This window comes from Mastigoproctus giganteus, chromosome 12 (assembly GCF_048544385.1).
Source record: "Mastigoproctus giganteus isolate SK-2022 chromosome 12, ASM4854438v1, whole genome shotgun sequence".
Taxonomy (NCBI): Eukaryota; Metazoa; Arthropoda; class Arachnida; order Uropygi; family Thelyphonidae; genus Mastigoproctus; species Mastigoproctus giganteus.
Window position 1 is genome coordinate 29249064 of NC_143586.1, and position 16263 is coordinate 29265326.

General features: G+C 36.0%; 1 protein-coding gene across 2 annotated transcripts in view; it reads left to right on the top strand.

The window, feature by feature from the left end:
* Positions 1–16263, top strand: part of LOC150076831 (MIF4G domain-containing protein) — a 117861-nt gene that overhangs the window by 63937 nt on the left and 37661 nt on the right. For both annotated transcript variants that reach the window (XM_090386208.1, XM_090386209.1), the window contains exon 3: positions 3788–3893. In XM_090386208.1, coding sequence (XP_090242334.1) covers positions 3788–3893 — 106 coding nt within the window. The remainder of the gene's footprint in view (positions 1–3787; positions 3894–16263) is intronic.

Genomic DNA, 16263 nt, shown 5'->3' on the forward strand with positions numbered 1-16263 from the left:
AATCCATCACTGCATACCCGAAGTGAGTATCTAGCAGAGGATATTATAGACCTCAGCGTTTGAGTACACATGACATTATAGACCTCAGCGTTTGAGTACACAGGTTTGAGTACACATGGTAGCCAGGAAACATTCACAACAAAGCACTGTGTGCAAGAGGCATTGTCATGATGCAAGTGCCAGTTCTCTGAAACATACTTTGCTCCCATTTCTCTGAACAGTATCGTGTAATTTCCAGAGAGCTGTTTTGTAGCATTCTTAGTTCACTGTTTGACTATGTTCATTATTAGTAGTGTCCTGGGAGTCAAAAAAAATGAAAAAAAAAAAAAACAAACAATATGCATGGTCCTTGGAGAAGATGGAGTCTTTCAGTGAAAGGGCTGGTCCTTTGTTTCTGAGTCATAGCCGTACACCCATGGTTCATCACAAGGAACGATGGAAGAAACAGTGTGGTACAGCAGCAACAGCACATTGATAAAGATACTGACATGAGAGCTCTTTGACCGTCACTGAGGATATGAGCCACAAACTTGGCTGAAATATATCACGTTGCTAAATCTTGTGATAAAATTGATTGACACGTGCCAGTTTCACTAGTAACTTCACAGATAGTTAAATATTGATAACTCCTGATCGGATTATGAACATGAGTGATTGAATCATTGGTTTTTGAAGTTGAAGGGTGACTAGAGCGGGGATCATCTTCAACAGACAAGTTGCCCTTTAAACTTTACAAACCAATGAAAAGCCTTGAAATGACACACATCTTTTTTAAGAGCTGTTTTTAGCATTTCATGAATTTGTTATCTGTTTCCCATTTTCCTAATTTGAAACATACACTGGTAGACAAAATTTGATTGCTAATTCACTTCCTAGTAAAATCACTCATTTTAAAATGCAATAAAACACACAAAACATCAGTTTAATGTGCACTAATTCAGGCTTACTGCAGATACATGTGTGATTCACACATTACTGTGTCTAGATGAGTTACTAAACATGTTGCAACAGATATATTTCTGCCTCATATATTTCCATTCCACTCCAGTAAAGAGCCAAAATATCTATATATCTGTCTTTCCCAAACTGACTAACTATGCATACTGTATATATACTTCTATATATTAGAAATGATAAACATTGTTTCTGCTCAGTGCTCAGTAATTCTATGTTTAAGAGTAACAAACAGCCATCGGGTAATGACCTGCATTTAAAATTAATAGCAACGTACTTCTCATTTATGAGAAATGTTATTTGTCTTAAATGTAAGGTTGAGAGCAGTGTAGTGCTACAGAGCTTGACAAGCAGGCACCTCAGAGGTTTGTTGTTGTTATTTGGTTTTTAGGAACATTAGCAACTAATGCCATATTGCTCCGGGGATATGCGGTGGTCATTCCCTGCCCTTTCCGCATCCTCCGTATTTGGTGGTCACAGGCTCACATGCCGGTCTAATCAAGAAGCGTATGCTATGCATTGCTGCTCCTGCCCACCTGGCTACGAAGGCGCCACCTCAGAGGTGACCTGATTGAGGTTTACGAGGCTCTGAAAGGGATTAGTAAAATTAATGAAGGTGCAATTCTCACTGTTATAAAGAATTCCAGAACTAGGGGTCATAAATTCAAATTACGGGGCTTTAGGTTTAGATTAGATTGTAGGAAGATTTCTTTTAGCCAGTGAGTCGTTAATTGCTGGAACAAGTTACCCTCCCAGGTAGTTGAGGCTGACAGTTTGAATAAATTCAAAGATCAACTAGATACTTGCCTGTGTGAGGAGGAAACCATATAATTTGTGTTTTCTTATCTACTGGTTGGTTGGGTTTTTTTTTTTTTTTTTTGCCAGTGCAGCAAAAGCCTGCAGCTTTCTTGTGCTATATGGCAAATACTATTATTATTACATCAGAATTGCCACAATTTTATGATACAAATCATTTCCAAACATTTTGGAATTGATATACTCTCACAGAAAAGCACAGAGCTTATTGTTAACAGCGATGGTGGTATTTAGACTGTTCTAAAGCCATTACAATAAAGATATAAACTTCTGCAACCACCTTGGGGTTGCATATGAGTATCAATGGTTTGACTGTTGATGATCCTGCTCAGGTAGCTGACAAACTGAATGAGTGTTTTGCATCTACTATGACACGAGGAATTCTCTAGGGAAGTGGAGGCCAGAAGTTTATCAAACTCTAACAGGAAGTTAATGATTTTGTAATAACTAAGAGGAAAATGGAAGAGAAATTGTTGAAGTTAAACATAAGAAAGGCACCTGGGGTGGATGGGAACTATCTAGTTATATTAAGAAAGGCAGCAAAGGAAGTAAGCAAACCCTTAGTCATAATTATGAGAGCATCCTTGGATTCAGGGAAGGCCCTCGCGAACTGGAAATGTGCAAGTGTATCCCCAATTCACAAAGGGGGGAGGATCAAAAGTAACACGAATAATTGTAAACCTGTGTTTAACTGCTGTTTCAGGGAAAATAATGCAGTCACTGGTAAAGGAAGTAATGCAGGATCATCTAGTCAAGGGCGTAATTATACTTCAGACAATTATACAGCAATTATACCTGGGTTTGTTAAGGGGAAATCTTGTTTAAACTAAAAAATTAATTGCCAAACCTAAACACCAGCAAACATTTGTTTTCTGGTGTTTTAGTTTTGGTGATCATTCTCATAATTTAGGCATTTCCTTATGTTATATGTTCCTATAACATTACCTCATTATAAAGAACATATGTTATATGTTCTTTATAATGCAGAAAGTGTTGAGAGATTGTGTGATCATCTGCTACTCTAACATATTATATTATGTGCAAACCATTGCGATAGTTTTTGCTGTATTCTAGAGGTATTTTCCTGGATCTTATTTGGTAGAGCATGGCCCATCTATGCCATTGAGTCAATTGCTTGAATGTGGAAAATGCAATTTTTATTGTGCATTTTCCATGTTCAGAATTGGTTGAGGTAATGTTATAGGCACATATTATCTTCACAGGCCATAAATTATTACTAGAGATGTCTTCCATCAATCTATGTATCAATCTATGCAGCTGTAGATGTGACATTGCCATTTCAGTATATATTCAGTTTATCACTGATAAATTTATATGGATAACCAATACTTGTTAATATTAAACTTGAATTTCTGTAGCTTGTTATTTTTTGGAAATGGATAAATGAGGAAAAGTTAGCTAGCTTGACAAGTTTTGAATTGAACTCTGAATGTATGTTAACTGGTTGCCGCATGTGTTTGCACTGGTATAGAAGAAAGCAATGAAATTACAGATACCAATTCAGAAGAATCTTTAGAAAAGGTTGGCAGCAGAAACTGAAAGTCTTTGATAAAGATTGGAGTAAGTTTTTAAGAGAGGAATCATTGATCACCTGATCACCCTCTTTTGAACAGTGTTCAGAGATTTAAGAAGAGATTTGGGGCTACCACCACCCCAGAGGTGGAATTGTGAGAGATTGTGATTTTACCAAATTTGTAGGATTATCTTAATTTTTTAAAAATTAAATATTGTATAATATGCAAATATCAGTTTTTGATATTTGCATATTATCTGATGTACTCTTACTAATGTAGCATTCTTTTCTAGTAATATTCTGTATTCTTGTGAATTAGCATTTACAGATTTGTGTTTCTGTTTTTAAGTTCATTGAATATTTTATATTGTAGTTTTGAAACAAATCATATCGGCGAAATTTAAAGATTATAAAGTATTTTTATAATGGAAATACTTAGTTCTATTTAAGATAATAAAACACTTTCTGTTATATGACATCTAGTTCAAAGATGATGCGGTTCGTCGCCAAGAAACTGCTAAATTGGCTAAGCGAGTAGGAATATCCAATAAATCTTCAAAGCCAACCATGGAAATATACCGTCCCCCAAGTAAGTATTTATTAAAATTTATGCATTATTTGAAATGCTAGCAGATGTGAGAAATGAAATTTCATAATTTAAATGCATGCGTATATCAAGGCTTTATTCATGCTATTCAGGATGTAATAGAAGTGTGCACTTTAAAATCAGGGATGTATTCTAGGGTTCAGAATAAGAAAAAAAAAAGTTCTATGAATGCATAGCTGAAAATGCTTTATTTTGAAATAATTGCGTCCAAGGTATTCCACAGCAGTTGTTTGAAGTGGTCATGCATAAATTTAGATGTAAATATATGAAACACAGCATTAACGTCACATGTGATAACTGCTGCACAGTTATAAAAATGTTATGTTCTATCTTATTTGATAAAATCTTCAGGGCTTTTGCATGCCTCCTGTTGATTTTTTTAGCTTTCTTGAATATGTGCAAATATGCACCTCACAGAACTGGTCCTTTGGTGGAGGAGGAGAGGGACAGTGTACCCAGGGCCCCAAATCCCAATGTGGTGATGGGGTGCAATCAGGCAGGAATTCCTTTTTGTCCCTAATGTTAATTTTCACACCTGTGCTCCACCTGAACTTTTAAGACCAGACCTGGCACCTTGTGCGTAGCCAGGCTTGAGGAAATGCTATTGAATCAAGGTTCCTGTACCAATAAAACTTTCATGATAACAAATAAGTTTGAGTCCATAAATAGACATTTGAGGAAAAGTGACCAAGTTCATCCCTTTATTATTATTATTACTAGCCATATAGTGCAAGGAAGCCTGAGGCTTATGCTGCACAAAAAAAAAAAAAAAAATTCCCGAGTTACCCTGAGAGAGAGAAGTAGAAGGGAATCATCAAGAAAGAGAAGAATGATGATATCCAGCTCAGGACCCTGTGTGTGCCAAGCCCATACTCACCAGATGTGAGCCCCTGGGGTTCTAGACCATGTTCATCCTGTGCAGTTCAAAATGCATCTGCACACCTGCAGTTGGGATATTGAACATCAAATTGATGGATTAATCATTCCATGTGAATGATTATTGAAATAAACTTTCAGTCAGCATTGTGGAGGTAGAAAGTTTAAACAAATTTAAGGGAGGATTAGGCAAATTATTAGAAGGGATAGTGAAGTAGGCAGTTTTTTTTTTTTTTTTTTTTATGTTTTTTTCTCCTGTTGCTGTATAAACATGCCCTTACTTCATTTTGCTGATACTGATATTAATTCTTCAGCGAAGAATTAGTATTAGCCGGTTAATGAAGAATGGCATGCTCTTCGCTAATTAGCATCAATATCCCTTTCATGAAAAGTCTTAAGTACAGAGGCCAAGCAAATTATTTCCAATGGTAACAGTTGTGGCAGCAGGAAGATCCTTGTGTTGGTGAACATTTGAGACACATTTTCTGTTAATGTTTGGTGCTGTGTTGTTGGTGACAATTGGTTCATCAGCCCTTGTGTTCCTTGGCCAGTTATGCAACTGATTGACCAAGGATTCCTTTTTTACCTAGATTGCTGTGAAGTGTGCAGTTAGAGGTCATATGTGGATTTATGATAGAGCACCAGCATTTCAGCTAACAGGCAAAGGTCTACCTTGATGCTGTCTTTTCTCTTGCATTGAATAGGCTTAGATGGCCCTGTTTCTTGGCCATTGCAGTCACCATGAATCCTCCAGATTATTTTCAGTAGGGCTATTTACAAAGATTGGCATATGTAACAGACATTCTGGGCCTTACTGAATTCTAGCACAAATTCAAACTACTTATGACACCAATTCAGACCCACTGCAAGAATTTTTGAACATGTTCTTCAATGAACATAAATTGCAATGAACCAAAGCCTGCATTAAACTGCAGGAACTCTACTTTAAACTCTTGTGAAATAACTTTTATACATTTAGTTCAAAATGATGCATTTTTGACCATATGTTTATAGGAGCTTTTTTTTTTTTTTTTTTTTTTGGCGTGTAGAACATATCCCATTTATTTCTTTTATTCGTTTTTGATACACACTTCCATTACATGCTGTATACCAAATAGGTCTGAAAAACACTTACATTTCCTGTTTGGTTTTATTTTGAATATCAGATGCTTTGCTGTAATTAGCGAATTATTTTTTGTTCACATGACATGTTAGTATCCAAAAGATAAATTAAAAGTGCAAAATCTGAAATATGAGGAGGAAAAAAAGAAGATATATATATATATATGATGGAATTCTATCGGTTGTGTTGAGTTTGAAAAGAAATGTGGTAGAATCATAATTATGATTCTACCACAGAACTGAGCTCCTATAAAAATTCTTGTACTTAAAGCATCTGAGATGTGCTCAGTTGTATTCAGGTTTGGAAATCTGGCTGGTCACTTCATTCAGAGAATATTCCCACCTTTAAGGAATTTGTCAAATGTCTGCACCCTATGCAGAAGAGCATTATCATATATGAAAGTGAATTCAGTGTCTATGGCACTTCTGAAAACATCTCCTAGGGCTGAAGACCTTAGCCCCACACCTTCCCTCAGATGTGGAGGTCAGTAGTTCATCATGATGCCCCCTTTGACCAACTGACAATCATGATAGTGGTTCCTTTCCTTGATGTTAGAGGGCTGTGTGCGTGTGCCACACACTCTCTCTAGGTAGGAATCGGTTTCAAGATTGGATCTCTGCTCATAAATAAAGAGAATATTTGGCCCATTGGTCTTAGCTTCAGAGATGGCATTGTTTACCAAGTTAAATTGGTTTTCTGTGAGAAGAATGATGGAAGACAAACTGTAGACTGTGTCATGAAATAGATTTCAAAAATATTATGAAGGATACCATTTGGTCCAGTTCTTCCCTTTGGATGTCATTTAAGCTCAAACAGTGCATTAAAAACAAAGGAAAGCTTTAAAGACAAGGTGTGAAATATTTCTATGCCTAAGCTATCTGGCTTGCACAAATCCACCAAATTCTAGTAACTGTAATGGCAACTCACCCCAGCTAAAAGTACTATTCCAGACCCTTCAGTTCTTCATTGGGTGATTTAGTAGATCTCTCTCTCTCTCTCTCTCTCTATGTAATTGGAAGCCAATAATGTATATGCGTAATTTAACTACAGCTTGAAACAGGAATGTGTTCTAATGAATAACTGAAATTGAGTCAAACAGAAACAGTACATCAACAAAACAGTATTTGTTGATGAATACTGTCATTTTAGTTAATGGCTATCCCTGAAGAAAAAAAAATTCAAGTGCTAGATTTGTAAAGAAAGATTTGCAAGGATGGGCTCTATTCTTTCTCTGAACATTGATATTGTATTAAAGAATTCTCATATGTACTCCAGCCAACCTGTAGCACAAATGTTTTTCATGCCTTTAGTGGATAAAGAATTATTAATGATAAAAAATGTTAGGAGACAGCTGTGACAATTATTTTAATCATTGAAATGGATATAATAAACTTGTTTGAGATAGCTGTCCAATTGTGGTACAACACTGTATGAATGCTTGTACAAAGTGTATGAAATGTCACTTGCATTGACATGTCTAGATACATTTTAAAAATGATGATTTTGTTATATACCTGAAAGTTTCAACAACTGGTGTGTGTATAGTTTCTACATTTAATTAGCTTTTTCCAGAAAAGAATGGAATTTGCTCACAGTTATGTTTGCTTTGTGCATTTACAATGTTTACATCTATTTTCATGTTTTTAAATTAAAATAATGTCCTTAAAGCATCTGAGATGTGCTCAGTTGTATTCAGGTTTAGAAATCTGGCTGATCACTTCATTCAGAGAATGTTCTCACCTTTAAGGAATTTGTCAAATGTCTGCACCCTATGCAGAAGAGCATTATCATATATGAAAATTATGATAATTTTCATATATGATAATGGGCTGTCCCGAGGGTGCAAGGGGTACATTTCACCCAGGTGCCAATGTTCAAGGGGCTCCTAAAACCTGAAAGTTACAAACAAATATGAAGACAATTTTAAAGGGGGGGGTGGGCCAATTTCAATTGGCATCTGGGTGTTACATACCCTAGGAATGTCCCTGATGGTGTGAACAAGAAAAACACTATTATTAATATAGCTAATTAGAGAAAACAATGTTGGAGATATAAAAAGTGAAGAACACAAGGATCCTAATAGGTGCAAAGATAATTTCATTTAGTTGGCAAATAGCCTTGGATTCTTCTTCTTCTTCCAGTCACATAGTTCCCTGATGAGCTGTTGTGGTGACCAACAAATTCCTCCAACTACCTAGATCATGTGCTATACAAGCAGCATCACAAATTGTCACGCCCAAACTTTCACTAATCCCATCCTTCCACCTAGTTTAGCATTAGCATTAGTAGAGGCATACGATGCAAGAAAGCAAGCTTATACAGCATCAGCCAAAAAAACCTCTCCCATTTCACCCCTCCATTCATTCCAAATGCTTGTCCAGCTCGGCCTTAAATTTATTTAGGCTATCAATTTCCACAACAAAAGATGGAAGTCTGTTCCACCAATCAACAACTTGCTGGCTAAAGGCAAATTTCCGCACATTATTCAGGCGCCTCCGTAGCCAGAGGGGAAGGAGCAGCAGTGCGTAGCACACGCTTCTTGATTAGACCGGGGTTCGAGCCCATCACCACCAAATACAGAGGATGCGGAAAGGTCAGAAAATGACCACTGCATATCCCCGGAGCAATATAGCCTTAGTTTCTAATGCTCCTAAAAACCAAATAACAACAAATAAAAATAACCGCACATTATTCTACAACTGTCTTTCCTCATTTTGTGCTCCCTCAGGTTCTTAATCTGAGCAAGAGGAAGAATCCCATCAGCATTCAGCTTGCTCAACCCATTCAAGGCCTTATACACCTCAATCAGATCACCTCACAGGTGTCTATTCTCTAGGCACTGCAATTTGCAGAACTTAAGCATTTCTTGGTAAGAGCACCCCTTTGTTCCCCTCACCAATCTTGTTGCCCTTCTTTGTACTCATTCTAGCAACTTTACATCCTTCCAAAAATGAGGCCTCCAGACCTGTATACAGTACTCTGGGAGTGGCCTGACCATTGCCTTGTATAATAGGATAATCACCTCCCTGTCCCTGCTAGCAAAATTCCTATATATCATTGACAAGACTCCATGACCTTCCCTGGCAGCCATTTTCTGCACTGCTCAGCAAACTATATTTGACTGCACAATTACCCCCAGGTCTTTTCCACTTCCCTGAGTGTATTACAAAATCACTTAGCTCCCTGTTAGAGTTTGATAAACTTCTGGCACTCCCCTCATTGAATAACTCCTCGTGTGTGAATGTAGATGCAAAATACTCATACAGTTTATCAGCTACCTGAGCATGATCATTAATAGTCAACCCATCTATGTTAAGTGGTCGAATCTGATTCATCCCTTTCCTTCTGGAGTTAATAAGTAAAGAACTCTTTGCTGTTTTTCTTTGTATCCTTTGCCAAGGATTTCTCGTAATTTGCCTTTGCCTGCCTAACATCCTTTGTGACTTGATTACAGATTAGTTTATGTCTGCCGTAGGCTTCTGTGTCACCTAATACTTTATATGCATCCCATACATTTTTCTTCTCTGCCACAAGCCTCATTAGTTCATCTGATATCCATTTAGGTCTAAACCTTGAACAGTATTTCTTAGTTGCAATGAAAAGCCTAGTAGCCTCCAAAATTAAGTCCCTGAAGGCTTCCCATTTAGAATTCATTGTTGGTAACATTATCAGTTGATCCCCATTGTACAGAATTTAAAAAAAAAAAAAAAAAAAAAAGGCACCTCTGTAGCCAGGTGGGAAGGAGCAGCAGTGCATAGCACACGCTTCTTGATTAGACCGGGGTTCGAGCCCGTCACCACCAAATACGGAGGATGCAGAAAGGTCAGGGAATGACCACCGCATATCTCGGAGCAATATGGCCTTAGTTGCTAATGCTCCTAAAAACTAAAATAACAACAACAACAACAGAATTTAAAAACTGTCTGAGACCCTCGTAGTCACCTTTACGAAAGCAAAAGCCCTTCCCTTTACCCTTGATGGTAGGTTACATCCTTAAGTAATTCCCTCATCAGTACATTGTGATCACTGTCACCCGGTGGTTCCTTTATCTGTAAATTCTTAATGCAGGAGTAATCACTGCTGATAATCAAATCAAAGTATTACTCCCTCTGGTTGCTTCTCGAACATGTTCCTGTAGAAAACAGTCATCCAATAAATCCACAAAAGTTGCTAGTGCGTTGAGCAATCCACAAGTTCCAGTCAATATCTGGAAAGTTAAAATTCCCCATTATAAGACATTCTGATTTACTGGCCCACTCTATTTCTCTGCACAATTGCTCATTATACTCATCAGATTCATTAGGCCCATAACACACACCTACTCTCATTTTTCCTTTCCCAGTGCTTATGTCACACCAAACAGACTCAACATTGCATTGTCCACCAACATCAATTGGATGCACTTCCTTAGATTTTTTGTGTTTTTTAACTAACAGCATAACTCCTCCTCCCCTGTCTATCCTTTCTGTACACATTGTACTCCTCAAATTCCAGTTCTGCACTTATGTCTGTGTGGCACCATGTCTCTGATATCCCAACAATATCTGCCTTTGATGTCTTGACTAGCACTTCAAGCTCATCGAATTTATTAACTATCTCTCCAGGGCCGAATTGATCGACAAGGCTCTCATCATGTACTGCCTCCTATCGTGTCTGGGCAGAATTGCAGACATGTTCAAATTCAACCCTAACTCATGGCTTTTTTTCAGCATTGTCTTGCACTTGTTAAGTAATTCTGCCTGTCTCCTACTCTTAATATCGTTAGTGCCAATGTGTACAATAATATTACCCTTTGCCCTTAAAGGGTGATATCTGCCCTACGACGTCATCAACTTTTGCCCCTGGCAGACATACCCTGGTCATGTTCCATCTATCCTTTTTTGCACAATATGTTTCCTGTTTCCCTGACAATAGAGTCATTTTCTGATTTCTCCACTATTTCTTCTGGTGTTCCTCAATGTTCAGTTCTTTTTCTCACGCTTTTCCTCTTGTACATTAATGACCTTCCATTGACTGGAAATCCTATCCATAGTTTTGCTGATGATAGCACATGGCAGTTCTCCTTTCAGTTTGAGAAACCTTGCCCAGCACAAACAACTTTATCTTTTTTGAATATACCCCACAATTCCTTAAAAAACAATCTCCATGTAATTTTTCAGTGGGGCAAAGAAACCTTAGGTGACTTCAATCCTACTAAAACTTGTCCCTGTTTGATTTCTTGCAAATACTGTTCCTATGCTCAGATTCTGGACAAGATGACATATTCCTGTTGGGGATCACTATCATTTTTAATCTCTCTTGGCATAAGCACATCACAAATATTGCTTCCTTTGCATCAAAAAACCGAATTTAATTTTTCTCTTTGAGTTACTTCCAAACAGTAACTGACTCTGTTCACATCTTAAATGCACTCTTCCATGGAATATTGTTCTTGCATATGGGGTGATGACCAAAATCCCTCTCAGGCTCCTTGACTCTATTCAGAAGAGAGCAACCAGGTTAATTAATGACCCATCTCTTAAAAAGTCTCTCCACTCTCTGTGACATTCATATCTGCTGCATGCGTTTTCTGTAGATAATTTTTTTCTATAGATACTATTTTCTGGATTGGCATCTGTAATTCCTCTCTCTCTCTCTTCCCATACCAGTCTAAACATGTGCTGAAACATCCATTCACTGTCCAACTTTGAACTCACAAAACCAATTTTTCTTCCTTCCTCATTTATTCCCTTGACTTCTGTTTTCTGGAACAACCTTCTTTCACAATTTTTCAAAAATTACAATTCACAGAAATCCAAGTCTGATGTCAACAAGTGTCTGCTGTCAGCTCAACCTTTAGGTCACAAAATACTAAGTATTGTAGGCTCTAATACCTTTTGTGTTTGGGGTTTACACATATATATATATATATATATATATATATACAAAAAAAAATAAAAGAAAAACTAAGCACACTGAGAAGGGGGCTCTGAGGGCAGTGGGAAGTGCATTGTGGGATGCAGAATGAATGAGTGTGAAATCTTCACAATAAAATGGGGGAAACAAAAACCAGCAACATAAATGTAAGCTACTGTTGGGAAGACTAATAGAATGGATTTCAAGAAGATTTGGTCAGTTTGTTGTTGACTGATGAGAAGAAACTGTCTTCCTGACAGTTGAAGTTGATTGTCTGGCAAAAATTTAAAGGACAATTGGTATTTTCATGCTGTTTGAAGTGTATGATAGGAGTGGATATAGGTGAATATGTACTTTTTTTAGCTGATATAGTAAAAGCCTGGTTGCCTGCTTGCATTGGCTTTTACTGCCTAGTGCCAGTTTTAATTTTGCACTGCATGAGTAATGTTAGGCTGATTTGTCTGTTTGCTACTTTGCATTTGTTGTTTTTTTTTTTTTTTTTGTCCAGTATCCTTCACTTCAATAGCAGTTCATTTTCGGTTTTCACAGCAAATGGCAATGCCAAAAGTGAGTGGCTGCTTCCTTAAACCTGGGCATGAATAGTTAAACTGGTTGGTAGTGATGCATTATATACTAATGGCACTGTCATTTTGAATTTTCATATGAAGTACATTGATTGTAACATTTGCATGCTTCTAAACACAAAGCAGCTCTGATGGCTAATAGGTATGCATACCTACTTGACAACCAGCAATCTTAGTTTTCATTTGATTTATGCCAAGCTTTGGTTGATGCCAGCATTCTTCTTTGAAAACTGGGAAACACCTCGTCGAAGGGATATTTAGAAAAATATGAAAGAGAACATGTTCAAAGTGAGTTAACTGGATACTTGTTAATTTTTTTTTTTTTTTTTTGTTTACCAGCAGCAAAAATATTTGGATTTTCATTGATGAGACAACTAATGTGAGAAGATGTATCACAAATTGTAATCAGATCCTAAATCTGAAGGCAGTAAGCCCTCAAAATAACGTTTGCCATCATCCAAAGTACTTGAAAAGGCAAATAACCTTTACTCAACCTTATATGAATATTTTTCTATGCTTTAGTCAAATGGAATTAAGCATTGTAACCTGATTAATGCGGTTCCTTAGAAACAAGGTCTCCTAAAATTCTTTTCTCTTCATTGCTCCACAGTGGAAGTATGTAATTTATGGTGCATTTTGAGAGTGCTGGGGTCCATTGACAAGAAAATGTTTCTGAAAGCTCTGTTACATCTTTAGATATTCAGGAAATTGCACCTGAATTTGCATTGCTTCCTGAACCCATTCTGAATAGGCAGGTGATGTAGATTTATACTGTACTTGATTGTGGGGGGAAAAAAAAAATTGAAAAAAATGAAAGACATGTCAACAGTTTGTTTGAGGAGGATGCATTTTCAATATGTCTTAATGTAGGATGGGCTGAGCTGAAGAAGTCAATCAAAAAGATCTCATTCACTGTTGCTCACATTTCAAATTCTAATACCATCACATTGTTTGAAAAAAAAAAGGGATGAGACATTGGTGAAATCTTTGCAAGTAATTACTTGCAAAATGTGACAGTGCCCTCTGCTAATCAAGATTTAGAGAAAATAACATTGCCAAGACTTTTGAAAGGTATTCTGTTGAATTTGGTGTGAATCCTGTAAATGTATCATGTTTTAAGTATGCTCCAGTCATGTCAAGTTGAAGTAGAACATTTCTTTCTTCATGAAATATGCTATTTCTGATGGAAGGTAGCATTAGCATTAGTAGAGGCATTTGATGCAAGAAAGCAAGCTTATGCAGCATCAGCCAAAAAAAAAAAAAAAAAACCACTTCCACTTCACCCCTCTGTTCGTTCAAAATATTTGTCCAGCTGAGCCTTAAACTTATTTAGGCTATCAACTTCCACGACAAGGGATGGAAGTCTGTTCCACCAACCAACCACCCGCAAAAAAAAAAAAGTTTCGGTTTTGAAAATAAGAAAGAAATTCCTGCTGTGTGTAACAGAAATGACTACAGTTATTTGCTTTTGTTCATTAAGAATTTTGCAATAGTATTTTGTGCATGTAACTGTTTTTTGCATAAATATCTTTTTAGAATTATATCCTGCTTTGAATTCTTATTTTGCCTATTTGTTTGCCTTTTTTATAATGTTTTAGTGACTAAAATCCATCTTTACTAATAACTAATACTAATAATTACAAAATACTAATAGTATTTTGTGTATGTAACTGTTTTTTGTATAAATGTCTTTTTAGAATTATATCCTGCTTTGAATTCTTATTTTGCTTATTTGTTTGCCTTTTTTATAATGTTTCAGTGACTAAAATCCACCTTTACTAATAACTAATACTAATAATTTTTAAGAAATTGCTGTGTGTGAGTGTGTGTGGGGGACTGTATTAAAAGTCTTTTCGTTCTGTCCTTTCCTCTCCTCTCTTTGTTTTGATGTATATATATATGCTCACTAGATGGACATCAGTTGCAAGAGAGTGGCCACATTGCTTTGCTACCAGTTTGAAGAATCTAGCTTGGATCCAGTTGAAGTGAGAGTCTTTTCAGGTGGGGCTGAGTTAGTTGGTCTTAGTTGGAGCCCCCCAGGATTTTTTGGAGATTTGTCCCCTGCAAACCAACATGCCAACCTTAGAACATATTTATGGATGTAATACATTGCCTCTTGGCCTGTATAACCTTGTTATTAATCCAAAATTGTCTCATTCTAGGGTTATAAGTTGGGTTGGATTGATTTCAGTTAAGGCCACAAGGCATATTTTCTGTAAATTGTGTGTTCTAAGACTGGTTAGTCTTATAAGTACCATTCAGTTTTCTGATAGTAAATAAAATGTAACTTTGGGCTCTGTCTCATTTTCCTAAAAATAATTAATATTTTAGATTAATTTTAAATAATCTGAAATGCTAATTATTTTAGATGTTTGTTTTATATTCATTTTAATTAATTATTTCAGTTGATTGTTTTATATTTTTATGTAATTATTGTAACTTTCAACATTGTAAACTTAGATTAAATTTGATGCCAGTAATATCTTAGTTTTCTAAGATAACACTTTTTGATACCACTAAGATATGACTTCATAAATATATATCCAATTTTAAATTCACTATCTTTTGTTAGTAAAAAAGTTACTTTAAAAATCTAATATAGTAGTAAAGAAGTGTTAATGTCCAGCTCCCTCCCAATATCTTTCTATTCCCCATGGCATTAATCATGTTGTGGGATTGGAAAGATGTTAGTTCTGGAAGGAGTATAAATATACTTACATATTCCTTGGATAAATATTGTTTATAAATATTTTTAAAAAGATCTTATCATGCTCATCATAATTCTCTTATGAAGTTAGGTACAGTAGTTTATTTCAACCCATCTAATTTTTTTTTTATCTTTTAATTATTTAATTCTCTTAAACTCAAAACTAATTGAAAAGACACCTTTATGATTTTATGGCATTTAGTAGCATAGTTTCATAAACTGTCCATTTTTGCAATATAAAGGCATGTTAAAATGATAGTAGGTTCCTTACCCAGACTAGTTGATTTAGTAGGTTCCTTACACAGACTAGTTGATTTCAAAAATTAACCATTGGCACCAGACTGCACAACTGAGTGAAGAATTAGATGTCCAAACTACCTCAGTGCCATAGTGAATCTGATGCATCACCCCTGAAAAGTTACTGACTTTACAAATTTGTAAGTAAACTACTAATAAAAGGAGGAAAGTATTACACACCCTACTAAATTGTGAAAAACTGTAGAAGAAATGTCATAGGAAGAAACTGTGAAGACTGCTGAAAGAATGATTAAATTTAAGTGTCGTACCTCTGGCCAAGCTGGCTGTGAAGGATATATTACAGGTGTATATTATCTTTTAAATTATCCCTACAATAAAGAATATTTGTTTATTTGAAAAAAAATCTCAGAACAGTATATGTACATAGTATTGAGAAGTTGATGGAAAACCTCATCCCCTATTACTTTTTTGAACAGTGCTATAATAGTTAACTTTTTTGCGTATTCTTGTTATTGAAATAATAAGGCATGTGTTCCTGTCCTGCTTCAGTTGGTAGAGTACCTTTTATAGTAGTATTTAGGTCCCTAGTCATTGTATTCCATTTTACTTTATTTTATTTTGTTACCTGTAGTGCAAAGTTTGCAGTTCAAAGTTAATTCTTTCTGTGGAGGGGGAACAACAACAAAACAGTTTCATTAGCTCTGTTGTAATGTTTTTTTTTACAAATTTTAAATGAATAAATTTCTGTTCAGCCAGAACACAGCATTCTCTTTATTTCCTAGCTTTTAGTATTACATTAGCTAGAACAGGGGGGTCACCAATTAGTTTTTTTATATGATGAGTTACATTTGTAACTCAGAGTTACAGATCAGAGTTATTCATTGAAATAGTATGAGATTATTTCACAGA